Source organism: Aulonocara stuartgranti (assembly GCF_965226115.1).
Source record: "Aulonocara stuartgranti genome assembly, chromosome: 16".
NCBI classification, from domain to species: domain Eukaryota; kingdom Metazoa; phylum Chordata; class Actinopteri; order Cichliformes; family Cichlidae; genus Aulonocara; species Aulonocara stuartgranti.
This window is the reverse complement of record NC_138952.1, coordinates 20,560,879-20,576,872: the sequence shown is the minus strand read 5'-3', so window position 1 is coordinate 20,576,872 and position 15,994 is coordinate 20,560,879. Positions and strand designations below refer to the sequence as shown.

Below are 15,994 nucleotides of genomic sequence, written 5' to 3'. Positions count from 1 at the left end.
TGTGGGAACAACAACCCTCCTCACCCACCAAGATATTTTAGTCCCATCCACAGTTTGGCAGGCCAACGGGATTCTGGCCCCTCGTGCATGTCGTGCTCTGATTTATGCTGATGAACTTTGGTAGGAGTCACAGCGTCCCTTTGTGTAAATATAACTGCTATAAATGTTCATTTGTCCTTCTGTCAGTTGAACACCAAGAGGAGTAGAGAAGTTTTTAAGAAGGTAACTGGTTTTTAAGTCCTTATTATTGCTTAATTTATTTTAAGATAGGTATTTCCTGAAAGTGTGCTCATTTCTCCTGTGGGAAACAATGAAATCATCTTATTTACCTTATCTTATCCATTATTGATATATTGTGATGGATACTAATAATTTATTTCAAGACTGATTCATTTCTGCCTACCCGTTTTTTGTCCATTGTGCTTTAACTAATCCAGTGACTCAGATATACAGAAGGTGGCATAGAGGTGACTGTCAGTGATTGTGAACTGACTGGATAATAAATTCAGTACATTAACGTGATGATAAGTGTGTTAGAGAATATATTCTATACTGTGAATAATAATATAAACATGAAATATTTCAATTTAAAACAACTCTAATATCAGTGATTTGCAGGCGAAAGACATTCATTGGCTGACATGCAGAGATATGTGCTATTATAACTCATCACATCTACTACAGGTAGCATTAAAACACAATAGGAATGTCAACAAGGATGTTCCTAACCCCCCAAAATAATGCCTATGTATATAATTTATATTTTTGGTTTTTTTGGAGAGTTATATGTTTATGTACTATTTGTTTTTTCACGCTGCACTCAGTCATCACAAAAAATGCATTAAGTAAATCTCAGATAACTGAGAAAAATGAATGATATGTGTCCTTTCTCCCATTGTTGTCCTCTTATAGTCTCCACCCTTGTTTACTGAGCTGCGTGGGGATGATCTGCTCACTCAGAGATATGAGTGTGTATGTACAGACACAGAGGGGGAAAATATAGTTTGCATAAAGCATTTGACCTTGACTTTCATTGTTACTGCCAAAAATCAAAGTAGACCTTGAAAAAAAATCATGAAATCATATCTAGTAATATATCATATGACAGAGAAACTGTATAACACAGCTTTTATTTTTTCACCAAAACAGGCTGATGTCAGCAGGCTGTACTAAAAAACATCATAAAACATCAAAGTTTTAGTATAGCCCTTGCTCTTAAGTGGGAATTAAGCTCTCTGAGTGCTCTTGTTGATACAGTCCACCATGTATTACAGGCTCCTGGTCTAACGTAAAATCTGGCACTCGACAGTGACCAGAGAGGAACGCGGGGAAATCGGGAATGTGACGTCCAGTCCGCAGTTTGCGGCTCTCTGAGCGGTTCTCGGGTTTCAGCTCGGCGCGTGCTCTACGCCTCCTGCTTTGTGTTGTCAGGCAGAGAAAGACGCGCCATTCAGGGTGGCGTGTGTCCTCGTGCACGGTCGCAGAGTCGGCGCGGAGGACTGAATCACATCTAGTTAATTTACTCTCTCCTCTTAAATAGTCGACTAATATTTATAATTTCGTTACCATGTCGGTGGGAGTGGAGTCTGGATTCTCAAGCGAGGAGGTCTTAAACAGCCGCTTCCCTCTCCATCGGGCTTGCAGGGATGGAGACGTCGGTGCCTTGTGCTCCCTCCTTCAGTGCACATCAAACCCGGCCGACCTCACGGTGGAGGACACTTTCTACGGCTGGACGCCCATACATTGGGCTGCTCACTTCGGAAAGGTATCGCTTCTGTCCGCCCGGGTTTTAGTTAATGGATATTTTTTTTTGGCGAAATGTTATCCAGAAGGAGCGTCGTCGCTCTTCGACATCATGAGGCTCGTCTCGGCCATTTCCTGATGTTTCCATTAACTGTTAGCTGATGAGACGAAGAAGCAGCCGTCCCTGAGTGCAGGCAGACAATGGATCGTTGAAGTTAAAGCGATACTTTTTAAAGCTAGTTTTCAATGAATTGTATTAGTATGCGCAAAATTGTAGGTACGTTTTTACCTAGTGTTGAACAAGAACCCTATTAATATTAACTAATGGCTTTAGGCGATAGGTTTAACACGAAATTCTAGCATTACAAGAGCCACAAATGTTAGCTAACGAGCAGTTAGTTAAATTGGATGTAGCCTCGCGGACTGTAGCAGGTTTGCGGCTAAAAAGGGCGGTTATTCAAACTGCTTTCAAGCCAACTCCCGGCGCTAATGACTCATTTTTAATGAAGCGTTTGAGTATAAAAAACACTCGTGGTAAGACTTGTTTAACAAACTGCACATTAGAAAAGAATAGGCCTCACGTTTGTACAGAGACTGGATTCATACCCCGAGGCAAAGCTTTGATAATTGTGCCTCGAAAACCCAGTCAGCCCACATAGGAGCGCTTCATTTTTGCCCTTTTTCGGCTGCTGTAACACACTTGTCTGTACCTGCCCTGTCTCAGAATGCAGGTAATGGGCCTGTCTGACTGTATGTGCATTGCACTTGTGTCTTCACAGCTCGATTGTGTGATGCGTCTGGTTCAGGTGGGCTGTGGTGTGAACGCGGTAACCTCCAGGTTTGCACAGACGCCCACTCACATTGCTGCTTTTGGGGGCCACCCTGAGTGTTTGTTATGGTTGCTTCAAGCTGGTGCAGATATTAACAAACAGGTACGATATCAGACCCACTCTCATCCTTTTTCACAGAGTTTCCTGAAGTGACATGTAGACTGCATTTGTTACAAAGTGGGACAAGAGGAAAACATAATTTAAAAAAAAAAAAAAAGGGACAATGGTTTTTATGTGAAATGAAAAGGAAGCAGGGGAGGGGGCGAGTGAAAGGAGCGTGAGGGGTTGAGCTCAGATAATCCCATTGAAGAGGATAATTCTAATTTGGGGTCACGGCCCTGGCAGTGTTGCTGCTCACTCCTCCATTTGTCCCACCAATGCCCTCACATTCCATTTTATTTATTTATTTCTTCACCATATTTCCCGAAGCAGCCACTGTCAGACTGTTGAGTGCCTCACTCATCCGTCTTTTCCTCTCCGTGGGATTTCATACACAGACAGGCTCATGCGCTGAGGCTATATTTTATGCTCCACTGCACTACTGAGAGGAATCAGATTAGTGGGGCACAGTGACATAACATATTGTCGTAATCAGGAACCACATTGCTTTGCAACTCCCATTGAATCTGCTTAGCGTCTGTGGAAATAAACACAAGGGAAAGTTCTCAGATTTGCGGACCTTTTCCTCTTGAGTGTGTAGCCTTTTAACTTTCCTGGGATTGGGCAGTAGGAAAGTGTGATATTTGAGTGCAGCCTACGTTGCATTGTGGTTGGAGAAAGCTGCCTCACTCCCCCCCCCCCCCCCCCTCTCCTCTTTCCTCTGCTGCACTCTTACTAATGTGCAACTGTAAATGTGTGTGGGCGGCAGTAATGTCTGGGTGAAAAGTTCAGGCTCTGCCCTGCAGCGTTACACCCTTTTATAATATCCAGTATGTGCTTAGGATGCAGTAATATGTGATACATTTGATAAATACTTAATTGGTAATGTCTGTCTGATACATTCTATATATAACTGCGGTCTCTTGTCATCACTCAGGACTATGTGGGCGAGACGCCCATCCACAAGGCTGCTCGCGCGGGCAGCCTGGAGTGTATCAACACTCTCTTGATTCAGGGAGCGAAAGCTGAGTAAGTCCTGTGATCAGTCCTGTGTCATCATTTCTTTTCCTCTGTACTATCCAGCAACTTAGTTACACCTTTACAAGGGATCGCCACCAAACTCACATCAGTACAGTTGTTAAGTCTAAATGTTTTATTCAGTTTCTTCAAAGCTGCAAATATGTGATCTGCAAAATTAACAGTGCAGGTCTTAAACATAAATTTGTAGAAGGTGCAGAATGTAATTACTAAGATTAAAATTTTTGATATTATATTATATTAGCTCCAGCCAAAAGGAATGCTGCTCTAGAAGCGGTTACTTTACTTTAAATCAGTTCAGGTTGTGTCTGTATATAACTTTAAACAAGATTTGAGCAAAGGACTGAATTAGTCATTTAGCTCAACAAAATAAAATCATCTTTGTTTTATTGTTCATGGGTTCATTAAAAATGTACACCAGACAACTGTGTAGACAATTACATCCTTGAAAATGTTTTTAGAAGTTCTAGAGATGCATTTTGTGAAACGGTAATAATATAGCAAAGTTAGCTTGCTTGACATGTTAAACATTAACAGAATTGGTGGCGCTTCCTTGAAAATGTGACACATTTTGTTAATCCTTAAAAATTGTTGTTTTTCATTGCAACAATTCGCATTAAGTTGCTCTCTGTGTGTAACATTATCAGATAAGACATATTCCACAAGTGCCTGCTTGTGTACTTGAATAAGCAGACGTTTATTACCTTTATAGTCTGCTACACTTTATGTGTGTTACAGTAAAAGTTGATTATTAACTCTGCACGGCGTCTTTCATCTAGATGGCTGACTTTTTCAGTCCAGCACGATTATTACACAAACATTAGGGCAACTTAATGTAAAGGTTGATAAACTGTTTAATTAGTAGGCCATGTTGCATGATCTCTGTTAAATCTAGAGTGTGGTTTTCTTTGTTAACATTTGTTTTAAAGATTTGTGTCTTAAATACACAGCTTAACTGGGTGACCAAATGCACATTGCTTTTTTATCTGAATACCTCTTTACTGTCATTGTGGAAAGGCTGTAAGGTGTTGCATTGAATGAAAATGCATTGATTAGGTGGCCGTGTTTGGAAATGCAAAATCTTTTTTTTTTTTTTTTAAGTTTTTGCAAGATTGTTTTGGCTGCTTTCATGTCCACCTTTTTCAAGGATCATTAAAATTAACAATAATATCTGCATTGAGCAGATAACAGAGTTAGATATAATAGATCTTGCACGATAAATTTAGCTTATTATTTTAGGAGGTAGACATAATCTCCTCTTGTAGTAATGATCAGTCACACCTTTACAGTTGTTTTGCCAACATACCCATTTATAGAAAACATTGTTATCACTGATGTTCGATCTGACACATGAACAAAGAAGTGAGGCAAGACTCACTTTTCCTGTTTGTTAAATTTAGCTTCAAGACCAGCAGGACTTGAAATAACAACAGCTATATCGTTAGATCATAGCTGTTACTTTCCTAAAGGTCATGTGAATAAGCCTAATGAATTAGGCACCCAGTTTACATACTCACAGCTTACCTGTGTTATCCAGCTGTAAAACAAACAAAACAAAAAAAAAAGCCTTGAGTTGCTTCTCACTAAAGTAGGTTACCGGGTTTGTAAGTAGCTTTTTAATGCACAAAGAAATTAAAAGTTGCTGCTTACTTTAGTCTTAGGAGTTTAGATGTTAGACTCAACATGTTTTATTTGTTTTTGTTTTTCAATTATGAAGTCTTGCAGCTTCATTTTCTGCAACATACTGCCTGCCTTTTCTTTGTGATCCCATTAGAGAACAGAAACCCCAAGCTACCAAGGAGTTTATATGTATGTTAATTTTTTTGTAGTCTAATAAATCTTTGTGCACCAAAAGCTCTCTGTAAAGAAGGTAAATCCCACCATGAAGCAGTAAAAGTGAGCTTTAGGTATAACCATGACAATACTGAACATAATCTGAGAGCAGTGCTGACTTTGGGCCTTGTTTCAGTAAAGGAATGCAAACAGTGCTCACACGCCTTTTCAAAAGGTCTTAGAGACACACACACCATGCATAATCTGTTCCGCATAGTTTCACAGAGTGCGTGTCCCAGAGTCATAAAAAACACTTGATGGAAATTAAAAACACTTCATTTTCTCCTTGTATAAACACCCTGGTTGCTACGGTTGCCTTGGCAAATTAAATCCACTGCTTTCATGCAGAGAAGCTCAGCAGTGGTTCACGCAGTGTGCATTTGGTTATCAGCTGATGAGTATTATATTTTTTGATGAAAATGATATGTGATTTTTTTGTTTTGTTTTGTTTTTCTCCCTGCAGATCACAGATATTTAGTTTAGTTTATTATCAAGTTTGTTTGTTTTTCATTTTATTTAACTTATGACTCAGAAATGTAGCGGGGGCGCAGCTGGGGGGAAGACTAAGGCACAGCAGGTGGGACTGGGGCTCATGACAAAATAACAAATTTCAGCATCAAAGGGCTTTCAAACATCTGCTAACAAAATATTCCAATGCTAACAAAGGTTGACAAAGAAAATAGTCTGCTGTCATGTGCAGTAAAGATTTGGTGGCAAGTCAGCAAATGAACCTTGACGTGATAATTATTCAGGCAATCAGTCGTTGGTAGCACTCATGGTGCATTATATCTGATGCATAAGAGAGAAAATATTTTGCTGGGAAAAGATTTTTGTTTATGCAGTTTATACTATAATAATACAACTCTGCAATACATAGTAGTCTACATCATATACTACTATATGAACTAAGTTGTGTTCTTATGCTTTTAGTTTTTATACCCTAATTTTTAGTTGTTTAATTCAAAATATGTGTAATATACAAAGTCTAAAATACTGTGTTGATAATCTTCTAATTTGAATCTGTTAGTCAGGACAAATAGCTCTAAATCCACTCATTTAGAGCTTTGGTAATTTTTTATTATAAATGCTGTTATTGAAGTCAAAGTTTCTGCATTTTCTTTTTGGAAGTTAGCTTGAACATTGAGTCTACTCTTTGAGATCTATTACTTGAACATCCATCTCCATGTCACATTTCTTTCATGTCAGATTAAAGCTCCGTGATAGGCATCTAAACACTTCTTTTGCCCTCCGGTCCACTCACTGCATTATGGGAGCGAAGCTTCAATAACAAGCACGTTTTTACTGTGGAGTGTTTTGTACAGGACCTAAGGCAGTAAAATGGATTTAGTGGATTATGAATGGTTTATTCTTAATGGAAGCTCACATCAACATTACCATGGTTATAAAAGAAAAGCAATGCCTCCAAATATTTTCACAGAAGCCTTTGAGAGTACATTTTTACAGCAAAGCGGCTAAATTATATTTCACGCAAACAGGATGTCCTTGTCACATTGATTATATGAACAGTGAATGAATGAATGAGTTTTATTCAGTCGCTTAAATCTACATTTTTCATTGAGGATTTTCCTCAGTGGGCTGTTCATCTTCTTGGCTTTGTTTTATGCTTGCTTTGTATTACATCCTCTTGAACACACTTGTCATCTGAGATTTCCTTTTCAACGGGGAGAAGTAATTCATAAATGATAAAACTGTAAGCTTTGACTATATGTCAGAGCATTTTGCAGCTTTGACTGTTTCTGCTTATCTTCACATTTTCCATGTGGAAGAAAGAAGAGACACAAGAAGAGTGTGATGTACTCATTTGATTCATTAGAAGGAAGTGCTCTTGAAAGGCTTGAATTATGTATGAAATACTTTCATTCCTTTGGCCGTCACCTACAGATGCTTTTATGCACCTTTCTTTTTTCTTTTTCTTTTTTTAAATGAGTGGGAACAACATTAAGTCCACCTAAACCTGAGGTTTGTGTTATTTTACTCAGTGGTGTCATGGTTGGATACAACTTGGGTCCTTCTTGAAGCATGCCTTGACGCTCAGCAGGCATTTTGGCAACACCTCTGTGCAAGCGTTTCTGCTTTAGTCTAAAAGATTGGGTTGACAGTCATAACTTTTACATAATTCCTTACTGGAACATAAAAACGATTAAATAAAACTCTTCAAAACTTTCCCCAGTGTCACAGTTCATCATGGTTTTATTTGTAGCTCTGTCCCGAGTGCTGACAGGATCAACATCTTTGGCTGTTTGCGCCAAGTCACTTGAACGAACGCCATCTTAAATCCTATTATAAATACACTACCAAGAAAAATGATAAGGACATCTATAAAGTACTCGTAGAACCACTCATAAAGTAGATATATGGTAACTAAATAAATCGGACCCAGCTTTATAAATATGAGCTTTACTTTTTGAAATCCAGTATTTAATTAGAATCATAAAACCAATGCTCTGATTTTGCTCTAGAACGCTAAAATAAACTTAGCACTAAAACTATATAGACTTTTTGGGGGGTAGATTTCTAAGAAATTCTTTTTTGTCATGAGCCTCAAACTGTAAAGGTGGTCCAGTAGCAAACTAGCAGCAGGTAGGCCAGTGCTTAGAGGCTGCCGGTGATGAGCGTAGTGCAGGCATGCTTAGAGCAGCTGAGTGAGATGGGTTAGATTTGCATAACATCATGTACTGAACTGTCTAATGCTAACATCATCCTGTTGCAATGGTTATTCACTGTCATTTCACTGTACCAAATATTTTACGTTATACACAAATGTTTTCTTTTGTATGTCACAGTATTAACCCTATACAATATCATAGTCTGTTTTGACTTCTAATCTTTGTCACCTTTTCCTTTATGAAAGTGACAATAAGTTTACAAAAAAAGTTTTCTATACTGTTAACAGAAACAGAACCGTACATCTTAATGTTTTGCAGCCATTGAATTGGAAATGACTTGGTTTTTTCAAGTAATCCTAGAAAGGGGGAGAATAGACACTGCTGAGTCTGCCCCGTTCCCTGGGATAGCCGCACTGTTGTGGCATTGAGTGTTCTCACTATCGCTTCCTATCTACACACTGGCAAACTGTTGAGGTATTTCTTGCGGTGATTGGTTTTAATGCTAGGTTTTTTAATAAATCAAAACTAAAGTTTTAGACCTGCATGCTTTGCTTATTATCCATGATTGTTCCTGTATTTAGCCTCTTTTTTTTAATTTTATGATTTGTCTTTATTTTGTGAACTAACCATAGGAGTCCTTTAAATGGACAGGGTTAATCACGTGAGTCCCATGTCAACATGTAGCATGATAATAGGCTGCCTCTGGAAGGTTAGACAATAGTTAGAGAAGATGCATATTGTGTGCTTAGGACCGAAAAGCAAAGCATACCAGGCATTTACAAAGAATTAACGCTTCCTTTTTTAAGTTGTTTTTTTGTTTTTGTTTTTTTGTTGTTGTTTTGTTTTGTTTTTTCTTTTAAGCTATACACAGCTATCCATTTTGTTGGATTAGTGATTACCATAGATGTCAGGTCTCACTAAAGGAATAATGGTTTAAATAATTAAGGAAATAGAAAAGGGGCATATTGTTTCAGTTATGTGGAGGGCGATGTTCAAGCTGAGATTTGGTTTGGAAACAAGTCAATGCTGGAAATGAAGCCAGAGGGTCAAATAAAGAAATGAGAGAATTAATTTGCAGCAGACTTTATCTGAAAACTTGAAATTTGCACTTATAGTCAGGCATTTAAAATGCCTGGCACTCATGAGTGTCTAATGTTTAGCTTCCTCCTTAAGAGATCCACAACATATACAGACACATAAAAAAAATCACTGCACCTATAACCTCCTCCCTATCTTTGACCAACCCCACAGAAGAGCTGCAGTAATCTGCGAGTGTCTCTGCAATCACTCATTTGACATTGGATATAAGATTTCAAAACGAGGAGCAACTTTAATATCTTAAGTGCTTGAAAAGGGAGAGGAAATCTCATTTGGGGATTGTTGAGGTGCAATTTCACCCTTGTCCAAAAAAAGGCTTAACCACTGAGTTCCTCTAGACAAGAATTAGGGCAAGTACTTGTTGTGCCATTATCATACAATAAGTGGACATTAATGATTAAGATTAGAAGATGTTAGATTTTTATCACAGTAACAGTATGTTATTCTGTGTCTATCTGGTCCACTGTTTACTTAGGGAACTGTTTGTGTTCAAAGAGAGACAAATTTTAACATTAAATTCTTATTTAGTATTATACATGAGAATTTCTATTCCTTAGAGTGAGACTGATCCATCTACCATTTAACATGTAAATGATATTCAGTTAAAGTGTAACCTCTTGGATTAATCCTTTGGAAGCGTTAATTTTGAAGGGGACGGGTAATGTGCAACAAGTTTATTGTGTGATTTTTACTTGTTTGATTTTTTTATTTTATTTTTTTTAAATCTTCAATTCTTTATAAAATGTTTTTTTCACATGCACTAGTTCTTGAAATGTTTATTTCTGCACAACTGTTTAGATAAAAATGCAGAGAACGAGCAGTTTCTACACCTCACGAATGACCAAACAGCAGCTGTGTGCTTTAAATCCTGCCTCTTTGTGTGGAAGTTAATATCACCTGGTTTTTAATTTAACACTATAAACGCAAAGTTCAATGAAACAAAATGTATTCCTAAAATTTCGGTAAATCATTTTAGTCATGCATGAAACGACGTGACGATTGCTTTCAATGTTTTTCCTGTCGTGTTTTTAAAAAAAACAAAAAAAAAAAACAGTCCAGAGTCAGATGTGGGCCAGCGCTCCCAGTTCTTTGACAAAGACTGAGCTGTTTGGTTAGAGAACTCATTTCACAGCATGATGACATTTAGGCCCCGAACAACGGCAGTATTGTTTTTGTAACTGGCTGAAACAGACAAAAGAAATTTCCATCATTAAGCTGCAAGAAATGCTTTGGTTGGTCGATTATTTTCTGTATCCTTCAGCAGAATGATCATATTTTATATTAATAGCACCTTTTTTAAAATATAGTTTTTATTTTATTCCTGTGTAGTTTTTTCTCCTTGCTGTCCACATTTTACCTGCAGGTGAAATTGTTTCCACACTTTAATGCTGTTTGAAAACTGTAAATTTGTGAGGGGGAGGGGACACAGTGCTGTTTGCTCATTCATTACTGCTCCCAGAAAGTTACTTTATCACTGCTGCAACTGGCTATGGTTAACACAGAGTGCACAGACTACTTAGTTATTTTATTATGTTTTTTTTATTTTTATTTTTTTTATTCTCTTGCTCATTTTTCTTGAAACAACATGAGGACAAGTTCACTTTAGCTTCACATTCTCAACAAAAGAAGAGTGGTGTTGCTTGGGTGCTGCAGTTCGACCTTGATTTGTTCTCGCCCTAATCGTTCACTCTCTGGAGTTTGTTCTGAAGATTGCATCATAGTCTTCACCATCTTCTGATTCTCTGACTCATCTCTGGGGATTTCGTCACTTTGCCAGTCTGTCATTTTCTTTGCTGGCTTTTCCACGTGGACATTGACACAGAGAAGACAACATCACTGCGCTTTTGATGCGGCTTTGCAGAAATCCTTGAATTCTATCGGCGCTGGAGACGTGAGATGACAACCACTTCTCATTCTTCGCAGAATGCTCCTTGATGTAGCCCGTTTGACGCGGTCCACGGATGTGATCTCCTGTGGATGCAGCGGATCATTTCATACATGTTCAAGTGCATGTGCTCAGCTGTCTTAACCATGTCCGTTTGCAGCAGACGTGTTTCCTTAATTATGTGGAAACAAGTGAAATCTTTAAGATGCAGATGATCCCAAAGGGATCAGTCGTCATCTGTCATGAAGATGACGAAGAGGATGTGAGAGAGGGTAGAGCAGCACAGGCTATTTCTATACATCTGTGTTCGTGTGTGTGTGCGAATATTTGCTTAATGAGTGTGCGTGCGTGCGTTTATGTATGTATGTGCGTGTGGGGGTGTGTGTGCCTGCGTGTGCGTGCTTGGGTTTGTCTCATTTTGTTTGTGTTTTATTTGTGTAAATGGAGCATACAGTGAGTGTTTCTAACACTCCCTTTTCTGTTGTGCAGTATGAGGAATGCCAGTGGGCTGACTGCTGCTGACCTGGCCCACGCGCAGGGATTCCGGGAGTGCGCTGAAATACTCTCCAATGCCCAGAACTTCCAACAAAACATGGCTCAGTCTCATAACGGGGTTTTTCTGAATGGCATGAGCCAGAATGGGTGCCACACTTACCCCACCATCCAGGGACGCAGCTTCTTGAATGGTATGCCCAACAGAAAAAGGTCTTTCGAAGGCATGGAAGCAAACCCTGGAAAGAAGGCTAGAACTAACGGTAAGTTACTAAGCTGATCAGGTCTGTTTCCGATACTTTTTTTTTTTTCTCTTCTGTTACCTTTTAAAGGAAATTGAAACTTTCAAGACATTATTACCCCTCAGCCATAAAAGGTTGATGGCATAGTGTCATGCACACCAAAGTTTGTGAATGCAATAACTCGAGAACGAGACAGTATAGGATTTTGAAATTGATGCCATCGAGTTCAAATCTCAGTGACCTCGACCTCAAGGTCAAAGGTCAAGATAATCTGAAAACCAAGTGAAGTAGGATTTTGAAATTGATACCATCAGTGTATCTAGGAGATTAAGGGGGTAGGTCTCTGCAGGTATTTACTTTTAAAAAAATATTTTCTGAAGTCTTTCCTCCAAAGGGTCTTGTTAGACTTAATTCACATTTTATGTGAGTCACAGCAATAGTGTGACACAGTGACTCTTTATTGATTATAATTCATTTTCCTGATATTAATTGATAATGTTGAAACACCAAAGGATGTTGGGTACTCAAACTTCTTTTTACACTCAGCTGTTTAATTTATTTCTAGCATGCATGAATGACAACAAAAAATAATTCAGTTTTGGTGAATTGGAGATCAGCAAATTGTCATCTACAAACTATATTCTTCCTTTCATCACATGACCAAGTGTCTGCATGTATTTTTAGGACAAAATCTGGGTTAATTGTATCTTCTAAGCAAATCTTTCTTTAAATGGATGGATGGAAACATGTCCTGGCTCTCAGCTCACTGATTTTTCCACTCGTCTTGGCTCTCAGGTTTTTGTGTGGAACCCAAATTGCTTAACGGGAATGGGCCACTAGATGGAGCTGGAGATGCGCAGATGGAGAGCATGAACATGGAGCTGGCAGCGACTGTAACCTCAGGTGGGCCAGGAAGCTTTGCATTTGGGATGAATGGGGTTGCACCATCACAAGGGCCGGGGCCCATGGATCAGGGGGGACCAGCCAGGTCGAGCCCCACAGCTAAAGAGCTGGAGGTCATCACTGTGGCGTCGATGCAGACCCCCTGTCGCTGCACCAACTCTTATGCCTACTTGTAAAGGGCTTGTGTGTGAAATGGCACACGCTAATGTTCCCATTTGTATGTTTGTTGTACGTTTCCTTTTTGAGTAATGCAGATATCGAAATACATTTGTTTTGATTTGGTGGAGAGCTTCCTTTGAAAGATATTTAGCTGTGTGCGTGCGTGCGTGTGTGTGTTGTATTTTCTACTTTTCCATGTACCTGATTATACTCTTAAGGAGAAAGGCATTAATATGTGTTTGTTATACAGATATGTAGTCAGTGCATACGTCGGATTATACTGACCGTTCTCGTGTAATGCTTACTTTTTATTAGGTTTTAAATAAAAGGATGATTTTGTTTTGCACAATTATACCACGTTGTTTGCATTAAAAGTGCAAATGTTTATATTGGCTTCATAAAAAATATTTAGTCATGTCTTATTATAACGCTTATAAACTTGTGCATTATTGTATAATAAGGAAAACTTCATTTGTCACCTGATGTTGTGAACACCAACCTTCTGCTGCCAACACCAAAAAAAATAGTAATGTTCGAGTTTGTTTTTCTCCCAGTTTAATAAATCAGTAAATATTGTTGATTTAAAATAATATTTAATAGGTGACATTTATTTGAAATTGGTACCTAAGCACTTTTTAAAACATACATAAAGAAAGTCTCTGGAAATTTCGCATTTTATATTGAAGAATGACTTTATGCCAAAGCATATCTGAACATGAATGTAGCTTTTAAAATTTACATAATTCACTGTGCAGCTTTCTTGGAGTTTCTAGATGCCCTTTAGTAACATTTACTGGTCCATAAGAGTAGAATTTGTTAACCCCTCTTTTTCACCTTTGTCAATGATTGGTCTGAAATATGATGAATGTTTACTCTGTGTGTGTGTGTGTGTGTGTGTGTGTGTGTGTGTGTGTGTGTGTGTGTGTTGGCGAACTTTTAAGGTAACTAGCAGCAAGGCTTGCATTTGCGTGTGTTACAGAAGAATACCCAGTGTGTTTTTTAAATTAATATCAGGCCATATTGCAATCGGTTGTTATGTACAAACAGTCCTGCTGAAAAAAAGTTTGCATGGTTTTTTACACTTTGCAAAAAGCCTTATTTGTTAAGCTGCGTTAAGTAATCCAAACGGTAACTTAATGTATGCTGTGTTCAAATTTTATAGACGCTGGGGGGATTCTTTCTGTATTTTGTAGTACTATTTCATGTTGAACATGGTTTTTGTTTTTGTTTTACGTGGCAGAAGGTTTGAGTGTGTAGTCTTTGAATCTGGGGCATCAAATGTTTTGAGTACTGAGCAGATTTAGCTTTGTACTTGACTGCTTGACATCATTAAATGTGTATAAAGTTTATAAATGTGGCCTTTGTTTTCTTGGTGTATCCTCGTGCTCTTTTTTTTTTTTTTTTTTTTCTTTCTCCTGTCTCACAACATCTGTGTTTATTTATTTATTTTTAAAAATGCTTACATTTTTCAGATGATTGCAAATACAGTGCCTTTGACATTTTTTACAATTCTGCTTGTGATGTTGGGTCGTGGAGCTTAAAAGACTTGTGATTTTTCTTGTGAAATGACACAGAACTAGGTCATGGTGGTACAACGCAAATTGTATGTCAGAATTACTACAGATCAGGACGTGACCTATTTTAAAACAAGGTCTCAGGTCAAAACTTTTGAGATTGCATAAACCCGTGGAGTCTATTTCGCAATTTATTGATCTCTTTTTTTTTTTTTTTTTTTTTTTTTTTTAATCCAAAGAGTTGGATACCACTTGATGTGTGTTGAAAGCTGGCCATGTAATAGACATTATTTTTACATGGCTGCTTACAGAATTGTAGTAAAAAGAATTTTAAATAGTTGTGCAAAACAAAATCGCCCCCTGCCTCGTTTGTTCTCTATTAGAGTCAGGAACACGATCAAAAAAATTTGTTTGCCCTTTTGACTATTTGTTTCATTTACAGTGGCAGGTGAAAGACACTGTGAGGACTTTTTCTCAAATGGCCCAACAGCAGAAATCCTCCTTGACCACCACATCCACAGCGGCTCACCTGAGATCATTAGCACTGGAGGCAGTCAGGTGGAGCACCTGAAGTCTGTGAAAGCGGAGCAGTTCTATGACCACACCCTCTTCAGCACCATGCTTCTTTACCATGGATCCTAAAATACAAAAGTGATCTTCCTGACACCTCTTCCTTTTTGCCTGAAACTCATCTAAGCCTAAACAAGCATTCATTCGCCTTAAAGCCACAGAGTGGTCACGATCATTGAATTTCTTTGTTATTAACAGCAGAGCCACTGTTCTGGATGGGTCTGAAACTGCATTAATAAAGCAGCGTAAAAAGTGGATTTTTGTGTTGTTAAAGACAAAAGTTAATGTTTAGTTCTTGTTGTGATTTATGCTACAAATAGCAGTTTTCTTTGAATACACTAAAGTAAGCATTTGAGATGAACCACTGCCAGTGCTGAAATTTTGTTTGTCTCAATATGTTAAAAAATGGAAACACATAAGATGTAATTCATTAAAAAAAGGTTTTCCAAAGTTTGATTTTTCTCCGTACATCTTGTTCTGCTTCCTGCCATAGATGGCTTATGAAATAATGTGTGTAGAGAATCATGGTATCCTACTTTCTTTTTCTATCCATTAGATATATACATTAAAAGTTATTGGTGTGCTCGCTTAATACAGAAAACTGCTTTAAAAGTTGCACTCTCACGTGCTGGCACAGCTGTCATAGGGCCGACCTTCATCATACTGCTCAGCACAAACTTCCCGTCATCGAGGCTACGTCACCGTGGCCACGCCCCGCGCCACCCGTAACTCGAATGGGGTGGGAGTTGATTCCAATCAAATAAAATATTGTATTAGATAAATCTATCGTGTTGAAAGGAAGTACCTCGTTTTTATAGAAACTACTTATGCTAACAACACAAAATGTCTACTGACATTTTCATGCTAGAAATTTCAGGTTTGCTTAGTAATAAATCGCAGATGTCCCCCCCCCCCCCCTTCCTTCTTGATGTGGTATCGTCCTGTGTAAATCTATGTATGC

At 38.3% G+C, this 15,994-nt stretch overlaps 1 protein-coding gene across 1 annotated transcript; it reads left to right on the top strand.

Moving 5' to 3' along the window:
- The first annotated feature begins 1,398 nt into the window (after positions 1 to 1,398).
- Positions 1,399 to 15,487, top strand: ankrd10b (ankyrin repeat domain 10b). The gene is made up of 6 exons (XM_082507578.1): positions 1,399 to 1,765; positions 2,523 to 2,675; positions 3,610 to 3,701; positions 11,643 to 11,908; positions 12,683 to 12,790; positions 14,906 to 15,487. Exons 1-6 carry the CDS (start codon positions 1,568 to 1,570, stop codon positions 15,103 to 15,105), a joined length of 1,017 nt encoding a protein of 338 aa, XP_082363704.1. The 5' UTR covers positions 1,399 to 1,567; the 3' UTR covers positions 15,106 to 15,487.
- Positions 15,488 to 15,994: the final 507 nt, after the last annotated feature.